At 38.9% G+C, this 19,610-nt stretch overlaps 2 protein-coding genes across 2 annotated transcripts; both read right to left on the bottom strand.

The window, feature by feature from the left end:
- Positions 1-1,281: 1,281 nt before the first annotated feature.
- prrg4 (proline rich Gla (G-carboxyglutamic acid) 4 (transmembrane)) lies at positions 1,282-5,208 on the bottom strand. Its single transcript, XM_084932119.1, has 6 exons — positions 4,586-5,208; positions 4,308-4,471; positions 4,192-4,219; positions 3,183-3,324; positions 2,558-2,728; positions 1,282-2,459 (listed from the first exon to the last, which is right to left on the bottom strand). Exons 1-6 carry the CDS (start codon positions 4,722-4,724, stop codon positions 2,432-2,434), a joined length of 672 nt encoding a protein of 223 aa, XP_084788245.1. The 5' UTR covers positions 4,725-5,208; the 3' UTR covers positions 1,282-2,431.
- Positions 5,209-8,839: 3,631 nt separating this feature from the next.
- eif3m (eukaryotic translation initiation factor 3, subunit M) lies at positions 8,840-13,928 on the bottom strand. Its single transcript, XM_084932106.1, has 11 exons — positions 13,791-13,928; positions 13,014-13,146; positions 12,301-12,439; positions 12,084-12,207; positions 11,830-11,924; positions 11,595-11,678; positions 11,403-11,502; positions 10,848-10,929; positions 10,254-10,397; positions 9,533-9,593; positions 8,840-9,068 (listed from the first exon to the last, which is right to left on the bottom strand). Exons 1-11 carry the CDS (start codon positions 13,830-13,832, stop codon positions 8,945-8,947), a joined length of 1,128 nt encoding a protein of 375 aa, XP_084788232.1. The 5' UTR covers positions 13,833-13,928; the 3' UTR covers positions 8,840-8,944.
- Between the last annotated feature and the right edge of the window lie 5,682 nt (positions 13,929-19,610).

Genomic DNA, 19,610 nt, shown 5'->3' with positions numbered 1-19,610 from the left:
ATCTATTTAACTTTTTTTATACTGTCAAGCTAGGTTGATAATTCATTTGTTATATTGCATAAATTAACAAAGTACTTGAAATGCTTACCATTTGTTCCAACAGTTTTATATAAACAAAGGCACCCCTTCCCTCCCCCTTTTCCTTCCCCTTCCAAAGCTATAACATCAAAACACGTAACTGGTCAGTTGCTATGTTGATCCTGGACGAACGTTATTACGATGTTGCAGTCACAACACCAACATATAACACCAGCGATAACAGATACGTCTGATATCGCCTCATTGCTCAGGAGCTGTGGGTCAAGCTGCAGCTGTTCATGTCTGCATGTTTGTTTGGTGAGTGTGAGAGAGTGAAAAAGCTGTATTAACCTCTTTGACTGAACAATCAGCTCATGTATTAGAAACAGAACGCATGTAAGGTGCTCCAAAATCTAAAACTGCTGTAAATCCTTCATTATTTGCCTTGGATGGCTGTCTAAATTACACTGGTAAGTCACTGAATGTGCAAAAATGAAGTTAATTAAGTTTTTTTTTATGCTAGTATCCTGTGCTATTCTGAATACTAGCATCTTGAAGCCATACTACAACAAATGTCCAAGGTGGGGAGTTTTGAATATTTTTTTTTTTTAAGTAACACCGATTCTATGTTAGTGACAAGAATTAATCCTGTATGTCCCAAGTCAGATCTGTGTAGATTCAGAGAGACTACACAGGGGCAATCGTGGCTCAAGAGTTGGGAGTTCGCCTTGTAATCGGAAGGTTGCCGGTTTGAGCCCCGGTTTGGACAGTCTCGGTCGTTGTGTCCTTGGGCAAGACACTTCACCCGTTGCCTACTGGTGGTGGTCAGAGGGCCCGGTGGCGCTAGTGTCCAGCAGCCTCGCCTCTGTCAGTGCGCCCCAGGGTGGCTGTGGCTACAATGTAGCTTGCCATCACCAGTGTGTGAATGTGTGGATGACTGGTTGTGTAAAAGCGCTTTGGGGTCCTTAGGGACTATACAAATACAGGCCATTTACCATTCCCCTGGGAACAGCATAAACAGTGTGCTGATAAAGGAAAGAAAGCCATATTGAGCAATAGATAATAAAATAAAATGATACTGACATATTGTTCTTAATACTGATTTACACCCTAAATATATCCACTGAAACAGGAACACATAAAATAGCTCCTAACATCTACTGCAAGGCAACTTGGTATAACAGCCATGGGCTCCTGCAACTGCTGTTTTCATGTCACAAAGTCATACATAGACACACACACCAAAAGACAAGACCAAGTTAATTAAAATAGCAATTTTAATTAAAAAGGAATATAAAAGACTTCCATTTCAAATACTTCTGCATCAGATCAGCTTTAACATAGCTATATCAATAAATTCTCAAAATCTGTTTATACAAATTTTTTAATCTTTGAACCAGGAAGTCCCTTGAGATTAAAATCTTTTTTTTTTTTTTTTAAGGGAGACCTGGAAAAAAAGATTATGAAATCCATTCAGAGGAAAAGGTGGCTCTGTGAAACCCCTCAGCCCTTGCAATAATTTACAGGGACACAATGAGTGTGAGATCCTTATCAAAACTGCAGTTAAGTAGCTGACGTCATTTCACTCAAATTAATTAAATGTTCTAGATAAATAGAAATATTTTGTGAAGCCTGTGCTTCCACATATCTGTATTGCATTAAAAAATATTATCACAATGTAGATGAGAAAAAAACAAAAACAATAAATTCACATTGGAGAGAACAGTCAAACATGCAGATGTTTTTTGACATATTGTAAAACAGTTATAGATCTGCCTATGTTTACAAAAACAATGAAAATATGCAGTGAATATTAAAGGTATGCTGGAAGACCAGTGCATTAAATACACAGGTAGTATTTGTAAAAGTATTTTCCAGTTACGTCAACATTACCATTAGACAAGTACAAGCAGTATTGCAGGTTTTCCTTCTGAAGGAGCAACAGCTGTATGAAGCTGCATGACTACAAAAATCCGTCCATCTCTGTTTTATTACAGTTGACACTGTATAATAAAACATCTTCATGATCTTGCTCTCAGTGTCACTATACATGCTGTGTACAAAGCAGCTCTTCCTTCATTTTCATCTTGATTAAAAAAGCAACAAAGTGGATAAAATATTTTAGAAAGCTTATTCATCACAAGACTTCAGTTATATTACAAAGAAGAATCAAATGTTTGGAACTAGGAGATCAAGAAGGTGGAACAAGAAAAATATTTAAGAAAAAAAAATAAAGAAAAGACTACCCAAACAGACCAGGAAAAAAATAAATATAAAAGAGGAAAAAGGGAGGCTAATCAAGGAAAGTTAGTATTTTGTGATATTTGACAAATTGATACATCATAATTGCACAGTTTAGGTGTTAGCTGTTAATTGTCCTCTCACAGACGTGCACACGTGTTGTACTGAAAGCCTACTGCCGAGTACTCCCAGTTCGTGAGCTAAAAGAAAGAGAAAAGATATCTTTAAAAACAACAACAACAAAAAACCGCATAAAACTGCATCATGGACTGCAACAAAAGCACAAACATGCACGTACCCAGGATAAGGAGGAGGTGGGGCGTCATGCGGCCCATTTCTCGCGATTGCCTGTTCATAGGAAGGAAGCCCGGGTGGGTCATCGGAGGGAGGCACAGGGTGCAGGGAGACCTCCTCTAGCCTTCGCATTATTAGAGAAGCATTACTCCTCCTCTGGCGCACCCTAATGGAACTGTGAGGAGCATAGTGGTCATTCACTTGTGACGTACTTCAAGCTCAAAGTGCAAGTATCAAAGGTGAAAGTCATCTTTGTTCTTGTTATATAACCGTGCACAATGAAATACATTTGTAGATGTTACAGTTGGTGTAGCAAAAAGGGGTAACAGAAGAGCAGCACTATTTAAAACTCAATGAGTGCAAAGAAAAATACACATCCAGAGTACTTTGGACTCTTTCATAATCATGGTAAACTGAATGGGTTATTTCATTTATTTTTGGGTTATGAAAAATATTACAAGTTATTTCTATTTAGTCTGCTTTCATCAGATTTGGGAAATGGACACATAATTTATGCATTGTTTTACTTTTTAGAAACAATGACTAAAGAAGAAAATAATTGGCAGAATATGCTCATAAACAGGTGAAAAAGACCTACTGGGACAGTGTCACAAATTCTTCTCTCTCACCTTTCATGGCTTAAGTTACCCTTCCATCTGCGCTGACACAAAAGCCATACAACGATGCCAAAGATAACAATGGCCACTCCACCAGCAATGAGTCCCACCAAAAGAGCTACCACATCAACACGTGAAGAGCGGCCACCCTTGTCTATAAATCATCACAAACCACAGAGGAAGTGTCAAACTTGTTTCATAATGGCAGTGCAAGTTATTACCAAGTAGACAACCATCATTTCATTTACATCTGATATATCTGATAGGTGAATAATAAAGGGTAGGTGGCATAGTTAACGTACATCAATACAAAGCTTTTGAGCGATCACCGGTATCTTGTGATGAAGCATTTCTAATGAGCGGGATTGATCTTTTCCTTGCAACCATTATGACGACATGATGGGATCAATGAATGACTTGGTGAGTAGAAAGATATATATACAACATTTGAGTTATATTTGAGTTATATATACGCAAATATAAATAACTCAAATGTCATAACTTCTTTGAGCAACAATCAACTGTTAGCCCAGCACCTAATATAGGTACTTTTGGCTGGGTTGCTACAGTGGATGAAGCTGTGTGTTAGATTTGGAGCAGATCTCAGACTGGATCCCCTCCCTGACATAATCGTTCCAACTATTCCAGCTTCAAACTGACACAAGAATCATACTCGCGTGTGACCTCCTGAGGGTGTTTTTGTACTGTATCCCCTCCCGACCTCAAACAGGGAATCTTTTGCATGTGAGGCCTAGCACTAATTTGTCACTCATCTGTAAACTGAATACAAAAAAAGTCTAAATTACTAATTGGATGGAAAGAGAACTGATGAATTGGAATTCAGTTTGACTGATTTAACGTATATAATCTGTACTTTCACATTTACCATGCATTCATTGGTGTGTGGTGAAACAGGTTTTACACAAACAACAACAACTACAGTCAAGTCATAGTTTCATCAACAAACTTCCTGGATGACACATTTTATATAAACTTGAAGTATTTCTTATTCCCCTCTTACCTGCGGTGTATTCCTTCCAAAATCTTTCCTGAAAAAACAAACCAACAAAAGATTAATCAACATGGCAATCCCTCTTAATTGTTAATTAATGATTCCACCCATCAGCATCACTTAACTGTATCTGGGATGTTTTCAAACACCTCCCTTGCTTCCTCGTAATTACAGACTTCTTCAATACACTCCCTTTCCAAGTTTCCAGGTACGAACATTTCAAAGTCAAACCGATTAAACAGCAGGTGGCGACCCAGGAAAGAATTTGCGTGCCCCTCATCTACAAACACTGGGCGGATCCAAAGAGATTATTTCCAGGAAAGCTACAATATCGGGATGTATACAGGGTAACACGAACTTTTAAGAATCAAATTCTTAAAATAAAGTATAATAAAAATCTTACCTTGGTTTTGTGATTCTTCACTTTCGGAAGGTAACTGTCCCACAAAGGCCAGATCTCCACAGGTGAAAAATTGAAAAAGAACAAACAGATGAAGCAACATTGCCATGAGCGCACCTGCGCACTGACAATCGCGCGACATTAACTAAGAGTACAGAAGGCAGATGATAACCAACAGCGACCCTGCTTCTGGAAAATACTGTGTGCGCACTTTAACGACAAATCACAATATTTCCGTCCTCTACATTATGCTACATAAAGACGAACAGAGCTCAGCGTCAACAAAACGAAACCAGTCCAAAGGAGCGTCAGGTGTTCCAGGCTCGGCGCGGATGAGATCAGTCAGGAAACGTTCGGTGATATTCACAAACACCGGCTGAGCTTGCCGAGTTCCTCCGGCGAAAGAAAAAATGACATCATTATTTGTAGTAAAAATACGATCATTTGAAGGATGAATTCGTCTGAAAGCAGATTAAAAAAGTTCCGGTTAAAAAAAGGACTTGTTTACTCAAAATAGATGTGTCGTCAGCTACTCTCGCACTGCCTGCGCTGGCGAGCTATCTCTCACGTTTACCTGGGCAGACTCGACTAATCAATCACCTACCTGAACTGTATGACAAATATGTACAACAGTGAACGCTAGGTGGCAGCTGAAGCCGGGAAAGTTAACTTTACACAGCAAAGTATTGAAAAAGTTTTATATGACTCAGATAGCATGTTACTCCACCCAATGAACAATGAAAGATAGTTTTGGGGACTTTTTTTCTTCTTTCTTTCTTCTTTCTTTCTTCTGCTAAGCATCAACTGGCTGTTGATATGCGTTTAAACAAATAAACAAAACAAAAAAAACATTATTTGATCGCTTATTACAATAAAAGAAAAAAAATGCGATTGTATCCAATTTCATTAAAATCATCCAAGTGGTAAGGCACCGCAGCCTTAAAAATACCAGTCACGGCTCTGCTATTATATATCTATACATGTGTCGTATGAGCAATAAACACATAAATGCGTTTGTGCGGCACAATCTCATAAAGATAGCTATTAAACACAGGTGTCATACTTCCATCTCAGACACTCACATCTTGGATTAAGGAGTTCTCTCACATAAACTTTGATTTACGGGGGTCATTTTACTTTGTGACCTTTAAAAGGGACAAACGTATAAACTTTGCCCAGACATCTGAACTGCTTGAGTCTCACATGTTTACAGTGCTGTATCTTCACGTTTAATGGTTAGGCACAAATTACTGCTGTAACACAATGCTATCTTTTTGGATCTGTGCATCAGATCTCTTTTAAAAGCACCAAACTCTGTCTCAAGAGATCTCTCAGTAGCTCAGGAACTGGTGACTACACTACAACACTAAACACAGGGCTTGTGTGGGAAGTGTTGTGTAATGGAGTCTGGAGTCATTTTTACAAAGAAGAGGCATGCGGGTTACATCAAATTTTTGCCCTTTCGAGTGCAAATAATAGTTGCTATAGAAACCTTAGAGACAAAACAAATAGGAATACATGAGGCACCAACAAAGTAATGGGAGGACACATTTAAAGAAGAAATTTTGTTTTGCTTCATTTTGTTTTTGGCTGGCAAAGCATATCCTATAATAGTGTTTATGCTTCACACTCTTCCATGTAAATATCTGTCTCAGAGCCTCTGGGCCTCTTACTCTGTGTTTATGTAAAGCAGAGATAGGATACAACAGAACATTATCTTGCAGCCTACTGGATGGAGCTAATTGAACAGCAGTGAGATCCTCTGTGCTGTACTAGGCTACATCTCTGGATACTGTCAGAGTCTTAGAATTCCCCAGAGGAATGTCAATCCAAAGAAAAGGTATGAAGGAAAATTAGATATTCCAGACTTTAGCTAATGTGTTATCTCAGAGAGCAAAGTCGAAAACAAGCCCTAAAGGACTTAAAAAGTCATCACTGCTTTTGTTACATGTTGAAGATCAGGGTCTGGCTGCTGGCCTGGCTTTGGCACTCAGCTTTAGGAACTCAAATCAACTGATTGTAGCACAGATGCTCAGGGAGAAAAAAAGATGTTTATTTGATTTTTTATATGTTTTTTTTCTTTCTATTTACCTGGAACACAGATAACTGAAGAACCATTTTTAACGACATAATTGTAACTGTAATGCAATTACTAAATTTAGTAAAGTAATGCTTTGCATTACTGCGATGCTGGGAAATGTAATGTGATGTTACTGTAATACACGTTATACCCCACACTGGTAGAGACTGAACTTGAACTTGACTTTTTTGTTTCTTTTACAGTTAGTAGTTCAGTGGGTCACATGGGGTTAGGGCCTTTCCAAAACATCACAAGCTTGTTTCTGTGGTGGAACTTCTAACATTGCTTAAAACTTGTGGCAAGCAGCCCATGAGCTTCTGAAACCACACAAACTAAATAAGTGGATTTTGTAAGGGGAAAGGAAACCACCGTGTATATTTTAAACAGTGCATTTTTTTAACATATGTGTTTTTGTTTGTTTATTTTATTTGAAACTGATTTCCAATAGCAATAATATACACGTGATGGAATAAAAAGAACAATGTTAGAATAAAGGGCTAAAAGATAAATGGACTCTTATAAAGTGCTTTTCTATTCTTCTGAGCACTCTAAACAACTTGCCTCACTCACACAAGCACTTGTTCTTTCTGTGCTTGAAGTGCTTTCTATCCAACATTCACACACATTCATGCTGGATGCACTGGAGAGCAACTTGGGGTTAGTATTTTGGCCAAAGATATTTGGCATGCAGACCGGAGAAACCAGTGATCGAACCACTAACCATCTGAATCGTAGATATGAGAGTAAACCGATATCGTTCATATTTTTTGTCCACCTCTGATAACCTTCGCTGTAATGTGCAAAAGAGGCCGATTTAGCAGCTTAGCTCCCAAATGCAATATGAAGTAATTTGCTTTTCTTTACTGAAATATTAAAAACTGCAAGTGGTCATGCTGCTTGCATACCAAGTATGGTAAATAGCACTTACATCTAAGAATCTCAAGACAACTGTGAAACTGTTACTTAAATCCAGTGAGATAAATTAGATACAGGAAGGGGAAAGGACCACTACCCAGAACAATAGAAGCACCTGAGAAGTAACTGCTCACTGAAAATGGAGTATATGCTGAAAGAATGTAAGATATAAGAATTTGCACACATTCTGTTATTTTATCTGCTCTGTGCTCCACCTTGCGGGTGGCTATATTTCGGAGAAGGTGTTTTGTGATTTACGCCCTATGATAAGAACGGGGGATGCTGCTCCCTGTGGGCAGCTGGACAGAAGTGAGCAGTGAGCCATAGCAGACCTCTGGTATGATAGGAAAAAAACAGTGTACTATAGCAAGAAATGTATACATCTGTGCCCATTTAATCTTAGTAAAACATTTTCTTAGCAAGACTTAAAGAGCTAATTTTACAGAATTAGAGGCAGTCCAATACAAAAAGTAAACAGCTGTAGGTTTAACTGTCAAAGAAAAAGCACTGTAGATTAGGGGGTGGAGATTTCAGGGTGCAATGTCAGTACTCTGCACTTTGTCAGTTTGTGCTGATTAAACCATAGCCCCTGAGGGAGATAACAGACCCCTTTTACACCTAATGCCTGGGCAATATATCATTAGATTTCACACATCCTGATGCGCTGGAGTGGTGCCTGAAACAGATTATTGTGCTAAAGAAATGGCAGTTTACTTTATATCAATGGGCGAGGCCACAGTAATCTAACAGCAAAACTTATTTTTAAACTTTTCAGATGCTCTCACACAATGCATCATGCTGACCACAGCTGAACAATATATCTACTAACCCAAAGGACAGCTTCAGATTTGCACAGGCACTGAATCAGCCAGTGCCGTAAGTGTTGATATTACAGTATTGTAGCTCTGACCTCAGCAGACAGGGTAATTCTAAGTTCACACTGCCATTGTCACTTCTCTTGTGTTCACACGCAAGTGACCCTCCTCTTGAGAGCCATTTCTCACCCCAAGCCTCAGCTCATCTGGTTTACCGCCATGCTTACCTTTAACTAAAACCAGATGTTGAGACCCACTAGAGGATGAGCCCCAATTAAAGTCACTGTGCAGCTTGGTTAGATAATGATATGGGGTAGTTGTCTAAAAAGATTCATTACTGCACATTTATTACCCATTAATGGCACTTTAATGTACATAAATTAAGTTTGGTTTGAGCATTAATAAAACAACAACAAAAAAAAGATTAAGACACGAAGAGCAACACAGTTGACTGTCGCTGTTCTTTTATTGGATGAATAAAAAACCGACCATTGCAGTCTGGGAATTTGGAAAGCACTAAGAACCAGTCTAAACAGTTGGGGTAAAGTGGGATTAAGCAGAAGGTGACAGGGCTTGCAGACTGGTCTTGACGGTTGCTAGATTGGCCTTCCAGGAGCTGAGGCTGTCGTACAGCTGCTGCCACTGCTGCTTGCCAAAGGTGCGGTGTGTGCTGTGGCTGAAGGGGTGGAGATAGAATTTTTTTGTTTTAAAAATGACACAGGCCAAAGTCATACACAGAGCTCGATAAATGTGCTATGATAAGCTAATGACAATGCCATACAGACTTGTTTAAGACATGACTAAACACTCAAAAAGGAGGCAGGTTTGAATTTAAAAAACAAAAACAATTACATTTTCTGCAGCCTCCAGCATAACAGAGATAAAAAAAGCAACCCTAATCAAAGAAGATGAAAAAATAAAGCCTCACAAATGTGAGACCTTGAATATAAACCTGAAGTTTTGTAAATGAACAGAACTGCAGTTTTTTAAAGTTGTTTCACTTCTACTTTTGAAACCAGTGAGAAGGCAACCAAGGTGATCAGGAAGTCTTGTCTTTAATAGCAAAACACAAAACAGAATAATATAACAACAGAATAATGACGCAATATGTTTAGAGAACAATGTATAATGACCACATACCTCACAACAACTTTTCGCTGTGTTTGGTCGATTTTGCAGTATACCATTTTGGTCCGAACAGCTAAAATGAAAAAGCAGGTAAGAGGTGATTAAAAGACAGCAAGAGTTCTGACATTACATCAACAGGTTTGTTGTCGAAAAAAATAAAATCAAGTGGTTGTTACAAAGAAAATGCTATTTAAGATTTCAAACCGACTTGATCCCAAATTGCTGTGACATAATACACCTGGAGGTAGGAAAAACCTCACAAAAATGCAGCTGCAGTTGTATGGCAGGAAAAACCATTTGCTCTAAAGATTTAACACCTGACTGGTGGAAAACATAATAACCTTATAAAAGATTTAAATTTTATGTTTAAGTGGAAGGATTTTACACGGGGAAAGATTATTTTGTAACAAAGCAAAAACATGTACCTCATTTTTTCTCCCAAATGAAATTATATTTTCAGTGACTGTTTTGATTGATAGATTGAAATCTGTCCAGTAGATTTATATAAAGCAGTGAAGTAATGACTACTGAAATTTTTTTTTACTTATCTTATTTCTTTACTGAATAATAAAATGCAAAATTGGGACTAAACCAGAAAAAATAGGCTACTCTGCTTACTGATGAACAAACAATGAAGTCTAACTGGTCTTGTATGATTCATTAGAATCGCTTCACATCATGTTCAATCACTTTCCTTTGGGAAAGGGAGGAACGTGGCAAGAATTGTTCATACCGTCAATGACAAAAGCCTCAACGTCATCGGCTCCAATCTGCAGTTCCTGCTGCATGGTGTCAAAGGAGATCTCCTTGAATTCCACCGCCATGCCCATGAATGTCAGCAGACGCATCTTGGCCATGTTTTGCTCATGAGACAGGCCTGGAAAGCAACATGCAGGGATCATTAAGCACAAAACAGTCACAGTCAATTAGTCTTGACTCAGGGAGTTTCCCTGTGTTAATTGTTTCTAGATTTAGGAGACTGCAGTAAGGGAATCTACTCATTAACACAAACATCACTCCACAGGGTCTGTTTTGAGAGTCCATCCTACACAAGCTTTTAATTACACTTAAACCTTTAGTAGTGAGACGATAACAACATGAACGCACTTTTCTGTAGTGCTGACACAGCACAAGATTGTGTGAGAAACACTAGCTCCTCAAAGCACAAACGATGCTCAGCTACATGTAAACTTTAAAAGAAAATCTCATCCGTGTATTTCTATTACATATAATTAATAATCTATACACTTTTTTTTACCTTGTATTCTGGTTTCTGTTTGCATTTACATGTGTCATGTGTATAACAGCTCACATCATGGCTACTTACCAAGAGAATCAATGAAGTCTTTGTTATTCTGGTAAAATTTGACATATGCTGCCAATTTGGCGCTCACAAAGATGGTTAATAGCTGAAAAAGAAGAGGGAGAAGAGGGTCAAATGCCACTGTATGATGTACAATCAGCTTGATTGTTGTTTTGTTCACACAGGCTAAAAATTGTTATAATTATCTACGTCAGATTGCTGAAAACTGTAGACGCACCCTGAATAATTTTTTGTCATAGACTGAACGCACTCAGGTAGAAATGTTCTAGATTCCTCAAGTGAATCACTCAAACTTAATAACAAGTCTCATGTGTGACGTGGATTGTACTGTCATGACACAACATTATAAAAATAAATTTGTTTGATGCTTTATGTGCTTTGTGGAGTATGAAAGGCACCGAAGGGCAAATTGTGATGAGGGTTATTGGGGCAGATGTTTCCATTTATATACAAATATCCATCCATCCATATTCTTCCGCTTATCTGCAGCCGGGTCGTGGCGGCAGAAGCCTAATAAATAAATAATTATAAATGCTCTATGCAATCTTTAGCACTTACGTCATGGATGAGTTCCCCCTCCAAGAAGCGAACAGGTTTCAGGGTGAGCAGGTGGTCAAACAGGAAAGTGTTGGGATCTTTGAGAGCACGGACGATACATCTAAGAGACGGCAGACAGATGCGTTAATGTACTGCTGAGGAGGACAATGCTGAAGTGTAATGTCAAGCGTTCAACAAGTTCTACAAGCTTACCTGTGGGCATCAACGCGTGCTTGTGAAGCATTGTCTTCTGTGTAACTTCCAAGTAGCTCAACCATCACTTTTGCTGCAGCTTCGCTATAAAATAAATAATTATATTGTTGAAAATGCTTCTACTGAGATAATCTATGCAGAACATTTTCATACAGTCTTATGTCTAAATTTTATCTTGTCCTTTTTCTTTTCTCTTGAAGTAATCCGTACACAAAGAAACCCTATGTGGATTTACCTTTTCTTGCAGTCAACAAGTGCTTCGTATACCAGCCTCAAAAGTGTGTGCTTCTTCTCTGTGTTCAGGTTCCAGTCAACAATCCACTTGCGCACCTGATTATGGGCACAAATACATATGATACATTAATTACAAAGGGCAAAAAGAAAATGCAGAAATATTGTTTTACTAGCTCAGTAAAGCAAGGCACTGCATTATAACACTAGCAGTGTTTTTGGCCAGTCATACGGATTAATCACCATGAATGTATATACCTGATCAAGGTCAGTGGGGATGAAGGATATGGCGTTACAGGTGGCGGCCACTTTGATGAGGCTGCAGAAGACTGTGTACCTCACGGGAGTGTTCTCATCCATGCCATGGAACAAGTTACTCAGCCTGTGACACCAGAAAGTAAAAGAGATTACATAATTGCAATTAAATAAGCAACCTCTTATTTTGTCTTCATGGAAAGGACTCGATGGGACTAACAGCTGCATTCTGAGGGAGGGTCTCTCTCCTTCACGGAACTTCACAAGCTTCTCACATAGGCTTTCAATGAGAGCCTCCTGCTTGTCTGTCTCCAGGATCAACAGCAGAGACACGATGCTGTTCATCACGCTCTCAACATCTGTGGAGAGAGAGAGAGAGGGCCATGAGCATTAAGACACTGTTGCACAATTTTAGGGCATTAATTGTCAAACAAACATTTAACAAGAAAGCAAATTTAACCAGACAAGTTAACTTAACCCTCTGCATCCCACAACAAACATGGACAGGACACATGGACAAAACAGGACGCCTGGACAGGCGGTGTGTTCCACTACTGTTGATGTACAAAAATGTTTTTATAGACAAAGTATATGAAGTGGCTCTAATGTTGTCAGACTCTGACACTCAGCAAATGAACACTCATACAATGTGAGAATGTAATCAAACTGTTTATCAGAGGGAAAGTGTAACTTTTAAGACACTCGAGCCTAACATTATGTTGTAACCAGATGGTGTTGTTTTACCACGCTTGTTGTCCCCAAGATGGGATGGTCTAACAACAAGGAACTGTGACAATATCCTGAAAGAGTTTACACGTTTTATGCATATTTTGTGCATTAGAGTCCTGCCTTCAGTTCAGGAGGTGAAGCCTGAGGTAAGGATGAAGAGGATGAACTAATCAAAAAGGAGCAGCAATTTTCTTCATCGCCTACCTTTATCATCGTCTCTAAGGCAGACATCGCACGCCTCGATGATCTGAGCCAGATCTACATGAAGACCGCCTTCAGCGTTCTCCTCTGAGATTTCAGCTCCTTTAGATTTAATATAGGCTCTCAGCTCTGAAGCCTGCAGTACAAAATACATTTATATTAAAAACAATACATAACATACACAGTAAATACAGAGCATTTCAACATTTAAGAGAACGAAAAGCGGCAAGTTACGTGCTCGCATCAGAGTGGACATTATATTTAAGAAAAAGGTCTGGAAGACTTTATTTATCTATACTCTTACATCTCTTTGTTGTGGCTGACTAAAATATGGACTGTAGATATATAGTGGACAGCAACAAGCAACTGTTTGAGTGAAGGTATTATCCCATCTATATGCAGCCTGTTGAATCGTGTGTGTAGAATTTTTACGCCTTTGTTTGTTTAGATGTGCGGCTAAACAGCTAGCAACATTAGCTATTATTAAACCCCAAAAGAAACTTACGACACGCTAAACCCCAAGCACGATGATCTTAAAAATATACCTATTAAATTACCTACAAGAAAATGTGGATGACAGGATATTTAACATATTTACTTAAAATGCTTTACCACGCATATTCTAAACATAAGCGTGCAGATATCAGCTGCTACGACCGACGGTTAGCATTTTAGCTAGCGAGCATGCTAAGTTTTTTGATTGGGTATCATTTAGCGACTCATCCGCGACAATATAACGCTTATATCTACTCAACGAGTTATTGTAAACGTAGATTGTACCTGATCTTCTTCCGTTATGTCGATAAATGCTGGTACGCTCATTTTCTTGTGATTTTGTGAGCCTAGATGATGAAATCCACGCTCGCACCACTACAGAGCTCTGACCGGAAAAGAACAAGGAGACTGCCGGCGACAAAATTCTTCTTCCGGGTCATGTTTTGTTAAAGCCACAGTAGCCTTAACCGAAGGCTGTTGGTTGGCGCTTGTGTAATAGCCGAAGTACGTCTGTCCTTATTGCTACTTTTAAATACGCCGAGCATTAATCTAATGGACACGAATTAGACTATAATCTGATTCCTGTCCATGATGGTTTATATATTGTGAAAACTCCTAAATTGTATTTGTCACGACTTCCTCTGACTTCTATTGCCTCTAATTTATGTATTCCTCTCCTTTCCTGGAGGATTATCCCTGGATGTCTTGGATGAGAGGTGAACCTGAACCCCGTGAAAGGTTATCTGATTTAGCTGTAGTCCATCTTTGCAGACCACCATGGAAGGCCTGGCCAAGAGCTCTCCAAAGTAGTAAACACCGCCAGTGTCAGAGGGCAGTGTTCTTCACCATACACCCGCTGACCTATGGGTGCGCATGTTGGGCCCCTATACCATGTGGGATCCTGTGTATTGTTACAATGGCAGGTTACTTGGTGATTGAGGTGAAGAGGGTAAGTGCAGCAGGAGGTCACCCTGAAACTATGGAGTCGAGTTACTGACATCTAAGCACAGGGTGACGACACTGGAGTCTTATTAAACTCCAAGCTCCAGCATTCACCTCATCTGCCATCAGGATCTGTGTATTTTTCACAAAATCGGAAACTATGGAAACCCATGACACTGCATCATCACTGGCTGGTAGTCAGTTATTTCTCATAGCACTTACAGAAAGGGAACTTAAATCTGTTGCATTGAGGATAAATAGCTCAAAATAGTGGACTGAGGGGAAATGGCTGAAGAAGCATTTCATCATAGTGCTCGTATGATGCGTCATCTTGTTGGGAAGGCAAGTGCCTGGTACCATATCCCAGCTTCAAGATCTCCCTGCCCTTGTGAGCTGTCATGGCAAAGAATTTATAGCCATTTCTCTACAAGTGTGCTTGTGTAACACCGAGGCTTTCATTATCTGATTAACAGCTGTTGTCAAGTGCCTGGTGTATTTCAAGTCCAGAATAAGAGTTTTGTGTGCTTTGAAGCTCCAGGTGCATGTGAGACATTGTTTTTGTCTTCTTTAAAAGGTCTTTAAAGTGTCATGGAATGTTATGATGCTTAATAGTCTTTATCATATTTGTCGAACAGTGCTCTGAAAATAGCACTGAAATTGGAGTGCAATAAACCTTTTAACTCAGAGAAGCCCGTACCTGGTACATGTATTAAACTGGGATTTAGTCTGTCTGATATCATTATAAATCTAAACTGGCATAGATGACTTTAGAGGAAAGAAAATAGGCTAGCAGCAGATATCACCCTTTTTTCAGGTACTGACACTGATGTGTCTTAGGGTGTATTTTTTCCCCTCTTTTATTCATTTGTTTGTTTTTGTTAGCAGAATTTGTGAAAGGCTAGTTGTAATTCTGCTTTTGTCAAGCATTGTTCCCGTATAAGGTTGTGAAATAATGGTAGACATTGCCAAAGATTTTTCATTAAAATCTTCTCTTAGGGACATGTGTTATGGTAAATTCCAATTTTCCTTTGTGTGTACGTGTGTGTGTGTCTTTGTGTTACAGTAGGTTGTTATTTTTCTCGGGGGAACAGAAAGTGATAGTTTTCATGTGTTTATCTTGTAACTATTACTTTTTTCTTTTTTTTTTAAAGACTGCATTGTAGCTATAGAAAAACTTCAAAAATGACTAAAATGCAAATAAGAACTTTAGGTGTTGGTTCATGCTCCATCTTTAATATTCCTCAACCCACAGTATATGTCTGCTAAAGCTAATTGGAAACAATATTTATTGTTAAATGTCTACACTGACTTCATCCCTATTTGCTTGAAGGGAAATTGCACACGCTTTCATGCTAAACTGCTGGCAAATTGCCTGCTCAGCCTCCTCAAAGATAAATGACTGTGTCATAATAGCTGGTTGAGCCCAGGTGTCTGTTTTCTCCCTGTCGACCAGCCAAGTGATGAGTATCCATGTAAACCAGTCTCATGGTTGTCATCCAACATGGCTGCCTACCTTCCACCCACTAATTGTCTGGTTCCCACAGTTCTGCCTGCTTTCACAGTCTCCAAAAGATCCCCCTGCTCAGACTCATCTATCAGCCAGTGACCTTGTCAGAGAGCATCGCATGAGTAACTTCCCTATTTCTCTAGGTGGAGCAAATTGCTTGTTAATTACTTATAAGCTGACCCATCCTCCCTTAAAAAGGTAAAAACACATACAGTTAACAAATAAAACATTAAAGTCAAGGTCTTAAGTATGAATAAGTCTAAGGCCAAAGTGTTGCATGGCATATAAAATCCTATGGGGCCAATCTGATGGGCTTTTGTTGTTCATAAATGCAGGCAAGAAATGTATAATAAATCACTTTGATGACCTCTGGGTTTTTATTTATTTATTTCACAATAACCAGTTTACTAGCACAGAAACTAGTAAACTGGTTATTTTATTTTAATTACCTTTTCTGCTTCGTACTGAAGTTATTTTGGTTTGAAATTTGTCTTTAATCCTCTTTAGATAGTTTTTTAAAAAGTCCTGAGGCTAAAAAAGTGCTGATTAGGTTAAATTCAACATAATTGTAAGGGCAACTAGTAATTGTGGTTAAGTCTACAGGAAATGGATATACAATAAGCCTGTGTAATGTCCTTTGCAGTTTTGTGTGTTTCATTTTCACGCTCTGAATACATGTTTGATGAGCAGTCTCATCAAGCTGAATGCCTGTTTATTCTTGTGATCACTTATCTCCTCCTCAAGCAGATAATCAATCATGCACTGCAGCTAATGTCACACCTCTGCATTTGTGAAAAAATAATTTTAGTCCACATAGAATTTCTGGTGATCGGCTGTGTTGTGTACACCTTCTAGATGGGTGAAAAAAAGTCTTTAGATCACCAGAAAAAAAATAATCAAATACCATTGTTATCTTACCTTGTTAATGCTCCGCTTTATATCACACTGAGGATCACAGCAATCAATCAGTGTGAGTTTGCATTTGTGGTTTTGAGTTATCTGAAGTTGCTAATCCCTCAATGTGGAATTTGTGTGCTCTGTTTCAACCTAATGGCATCAGCAGGGAATAAAAGCTGCTGTTTTCCAGGAATTCTGGCGTTCCTGTCTAGATAGATTGAGTCACTACACTAGAACTGTGGCTCTGTCGATGATGGAATGGCCTCTTGTCATCAGAGAGTGTTTATATTACACACTCTCACAGGCTAGTAGGGGCAATAAGAGTTTAAAAGTCACAGACACAGTCAAAAAAAAAAATCAAATGTGTTTCCACCGGGGATACATTGTGCAATGTCTGGCGCGAAGCTATAGATGCCAGAGCTCAGAAATACTAATTAGAGGCATGTTCAACTACGTGACCCTGTAACTGCAAGATTCTGTTTAGACTGTTTCATCAGTGCTGATAAATGCAATGGTGAAGACAGAGAACAGACAACCGTTAAAACTTTCTCAGTAATGAATGTAACTGACAAAAAAAAAGCAGAATTGTTTTTTTGTTTTTTTTTCCAGAAATTATTTAGGGTATTCAGTTCAATTCAATTCAGCTTTATTTATATCTTGCCAAAACATAACAACGGAGTTGAGGCAAGGTGCTTTATACTGTACGGGAAAGATCCTACAGTATTCTGGATAAAACCACAACCATCAATCAGCCCCCCCGTGACAAGCACTTTGTGACGGTGGGAAAGAAAAAATCCCTTTTAAGAGGAAGGAACATCTAGCAAACTGGTTGGGTAGAAGGTGGGGGAGGGGCTGAAAGAGAAAAGAAAAGAGGATAGGGAGACAGGACAATACACGGAGTAATGAAGTAAGAAGACAAGTGAATGGCATGCGGCAGTGCTATACAAAGACTTGGGAATGGAAAAAAATTGAGTGGTGAAGATGTGCTGTTTACGTCACAGTGTATCACAGTGTTGAAACAAACAAACTTAGGTTGTTGTTTTCTTTTAATAGAGCAACAGACTTATTTTCCAGGCCAAACAAAGATCGTGTCATGAACTAGCTGTGTGCAGGCAGATGAGGACTCAAATGCAAAACTCACAGAGACAAAAGCTGAACTCAAAATCTCTGCTTTATTGCAGGCTTCACAAAGAAACAGAACTAAACTGGGAATGGACCGAGGGAACACAGAGAAAGGCACACAGGTTCAGGGAAGAGACGTTGACAACGCGACACTGAAGGAGATGTGGACATAAATACACAGAGGGTTAACGAGGGAAGTGGGAGCACACGGGGAACACAGGTGACACTGATAACCATAACAAGACACGGCAGGAGCAAACACAACACTGACGGGAGACCATCAAAGTAAAACAGGAAGCACACAGAGGCAGACCAGGGGGAGAGAGAGGAATAAAACACAAGGAGGGGAAACGAGGACTCACAGATACACAGAGGGGGCACACGGGGTAAAGTCACGAGGGGAAATCAAATAAGCAACATCTTAACAGAACAACCTAGGAACCATGGCATAAATAAAGAACAAAATACAAAAACACATGAAAACTAAGAATGCTGGGTCAACATGACCCAGGATCATGACAGATCGTCTACATTAGGACATCAACTTTTCCTTCCATGCTTATGAGTTATTTGCATTTTGGCCTGTGTTTTTGTTTATAGTAGGGAGTAAAAAAATAAAAAAAATCTGAGAAAATGAGTAGAAACTCTGAAAAAGGGCCAGGTGAATGACAAATAACGACAAATAAAACAGGTGTTTTTGTGTTTTTCCACTAAGGTTTACTAAACTAGAGTAAAACATTGCTGCTGTTCCTCTTCTGCTTCTGCTTTCAGGATTTTGATAGTCAGCAGATTTCTGTAAACCAATATCAATATAATAATATACAAAAGCTTTATTATATGTTTGTATCAGGACTGAGAAAATTGCAGCAAATCGGTATTTCCTTACAACCATGTGTCAGAGTTCACGGTCTCATTTTGTGCTGATTGCAGTAACTTGTATATTTTCCCATCACTGTTCGCATATCTCATAGTTATCCTGTAAACATTTCCTCACCTACCTTCAGAATGAGCCTCGAGGGTATGACAACAGTCTCTAACCGCTACAGATATCTTAAAATGTTTTCTGATGACTGTGTAAGCCTCAGCCACAGCTGCTAGGGTGCGACCGCGTGGAAGAGGTTGTGAATTACTGTAAAGAACCGATAAAGACTGACCTTGATCTTGACACACACCCATCTGCTAGGATGAGACATCACTGAGGAAAACTCACTAGTGCGGCACTGACATATGAAATGAGTGTAAAATAATAATTTACACTTTCCAAATGAGAAGTTCCTCAGAATTCAAAGTTGGTTTCTTAACTTCTATAAATAATAACAATAATAAAAATTATTATTCTTCAGATTATTTCAAATTGTGGGTTAATGATGATGATGATGCATCATATGCTTATGCTTGTACTTATACATTCCCATAAAGTGACACAAACCACTCTTAACAGAATTTTAACCTTCTGAGTCACAGATATGTCCCAGAGTGAGATGTAGGTCATATAGTCGTCTTATGGCCAGATGTTTTAATCAATGCTTTATGCAAGGTCAGTATCATTATCTTTGGTGGCTTGCACAAGGATCATTTACCTTTTTAAAGTAGAGATTACAAATACAAACATGTGAATAAAGTGCCTTTATTTATAG

This window comes from Perissodus microlepis, chromosome 1 (assembly GCF_051167445.1).
Source record: "Perissodus microlepis isolate ML-2025 ecotype Zambia chromosome 1, ASM5116744v1, whole genome shotgun sequence".
NCBI classification, from domain to species: Eukaryota; Metazoa; Chordata; class Actinopteri; order Cichliformes; family Cichlidae; genus Perissodus; species Perissodus microlepis.
The sequence above is the reverse complement of the archived record's forward strand: the minus strand, read 5'-3'. Positions and strand labels throughout refer to the sequence as shown.

What these genes read in the sequence shown, in the direction of transcription:
- prrg4 (XM_084932119.1), bottom strand. Translation starts at nt 4,724, where the DNA reads ATGTCGCGCGATTGTCAGTGCGCAGGTGCGCTCATGGCAATGTTGCTT. An exon ending in TTGGAAGGAATACACCGCAG is followed by an intron (nt 3,325 to 4,191) that starts GTAAGAGGGGAA and finishes GATGATTTATAG; the next exon opens with ACAAGGGTGGCCGCTCTTCA. An exon ending in GGTAACTTAAGCCATGAAAG is followed by an intron (nt 2,729 to 3,182) that starts GTGAGAGAGAAG and finishes TGCTCCTCACAG; the next exon opens with TTCCATTAGGGTGCGCCAGA.
- eif3m (XM_084932106.1), bottom strand. Translation starts at nt 13,832, where the DNA reads ATGAGCGTACCAGCATTTATCGACATAACGGAAGAAGATCAG. An exon ending in TCCCCACTGACCTTGATCAG is followed by an intron (nt 11,925 to 12,083) that starts GTATATACATTC and finishes GCCCATAATCAG; the next exon opens with GTGCGCAAGTGGATTGTTGA. An exon ending in TGAGGCTTTTGTCATTGACG is followed by an intron (nt 9,594 to 10,253) that starts GTATGAACAATT and finishes TTTTCATTTTAG; the next exon opens with CTGTTCGGACCAAAATGGTA.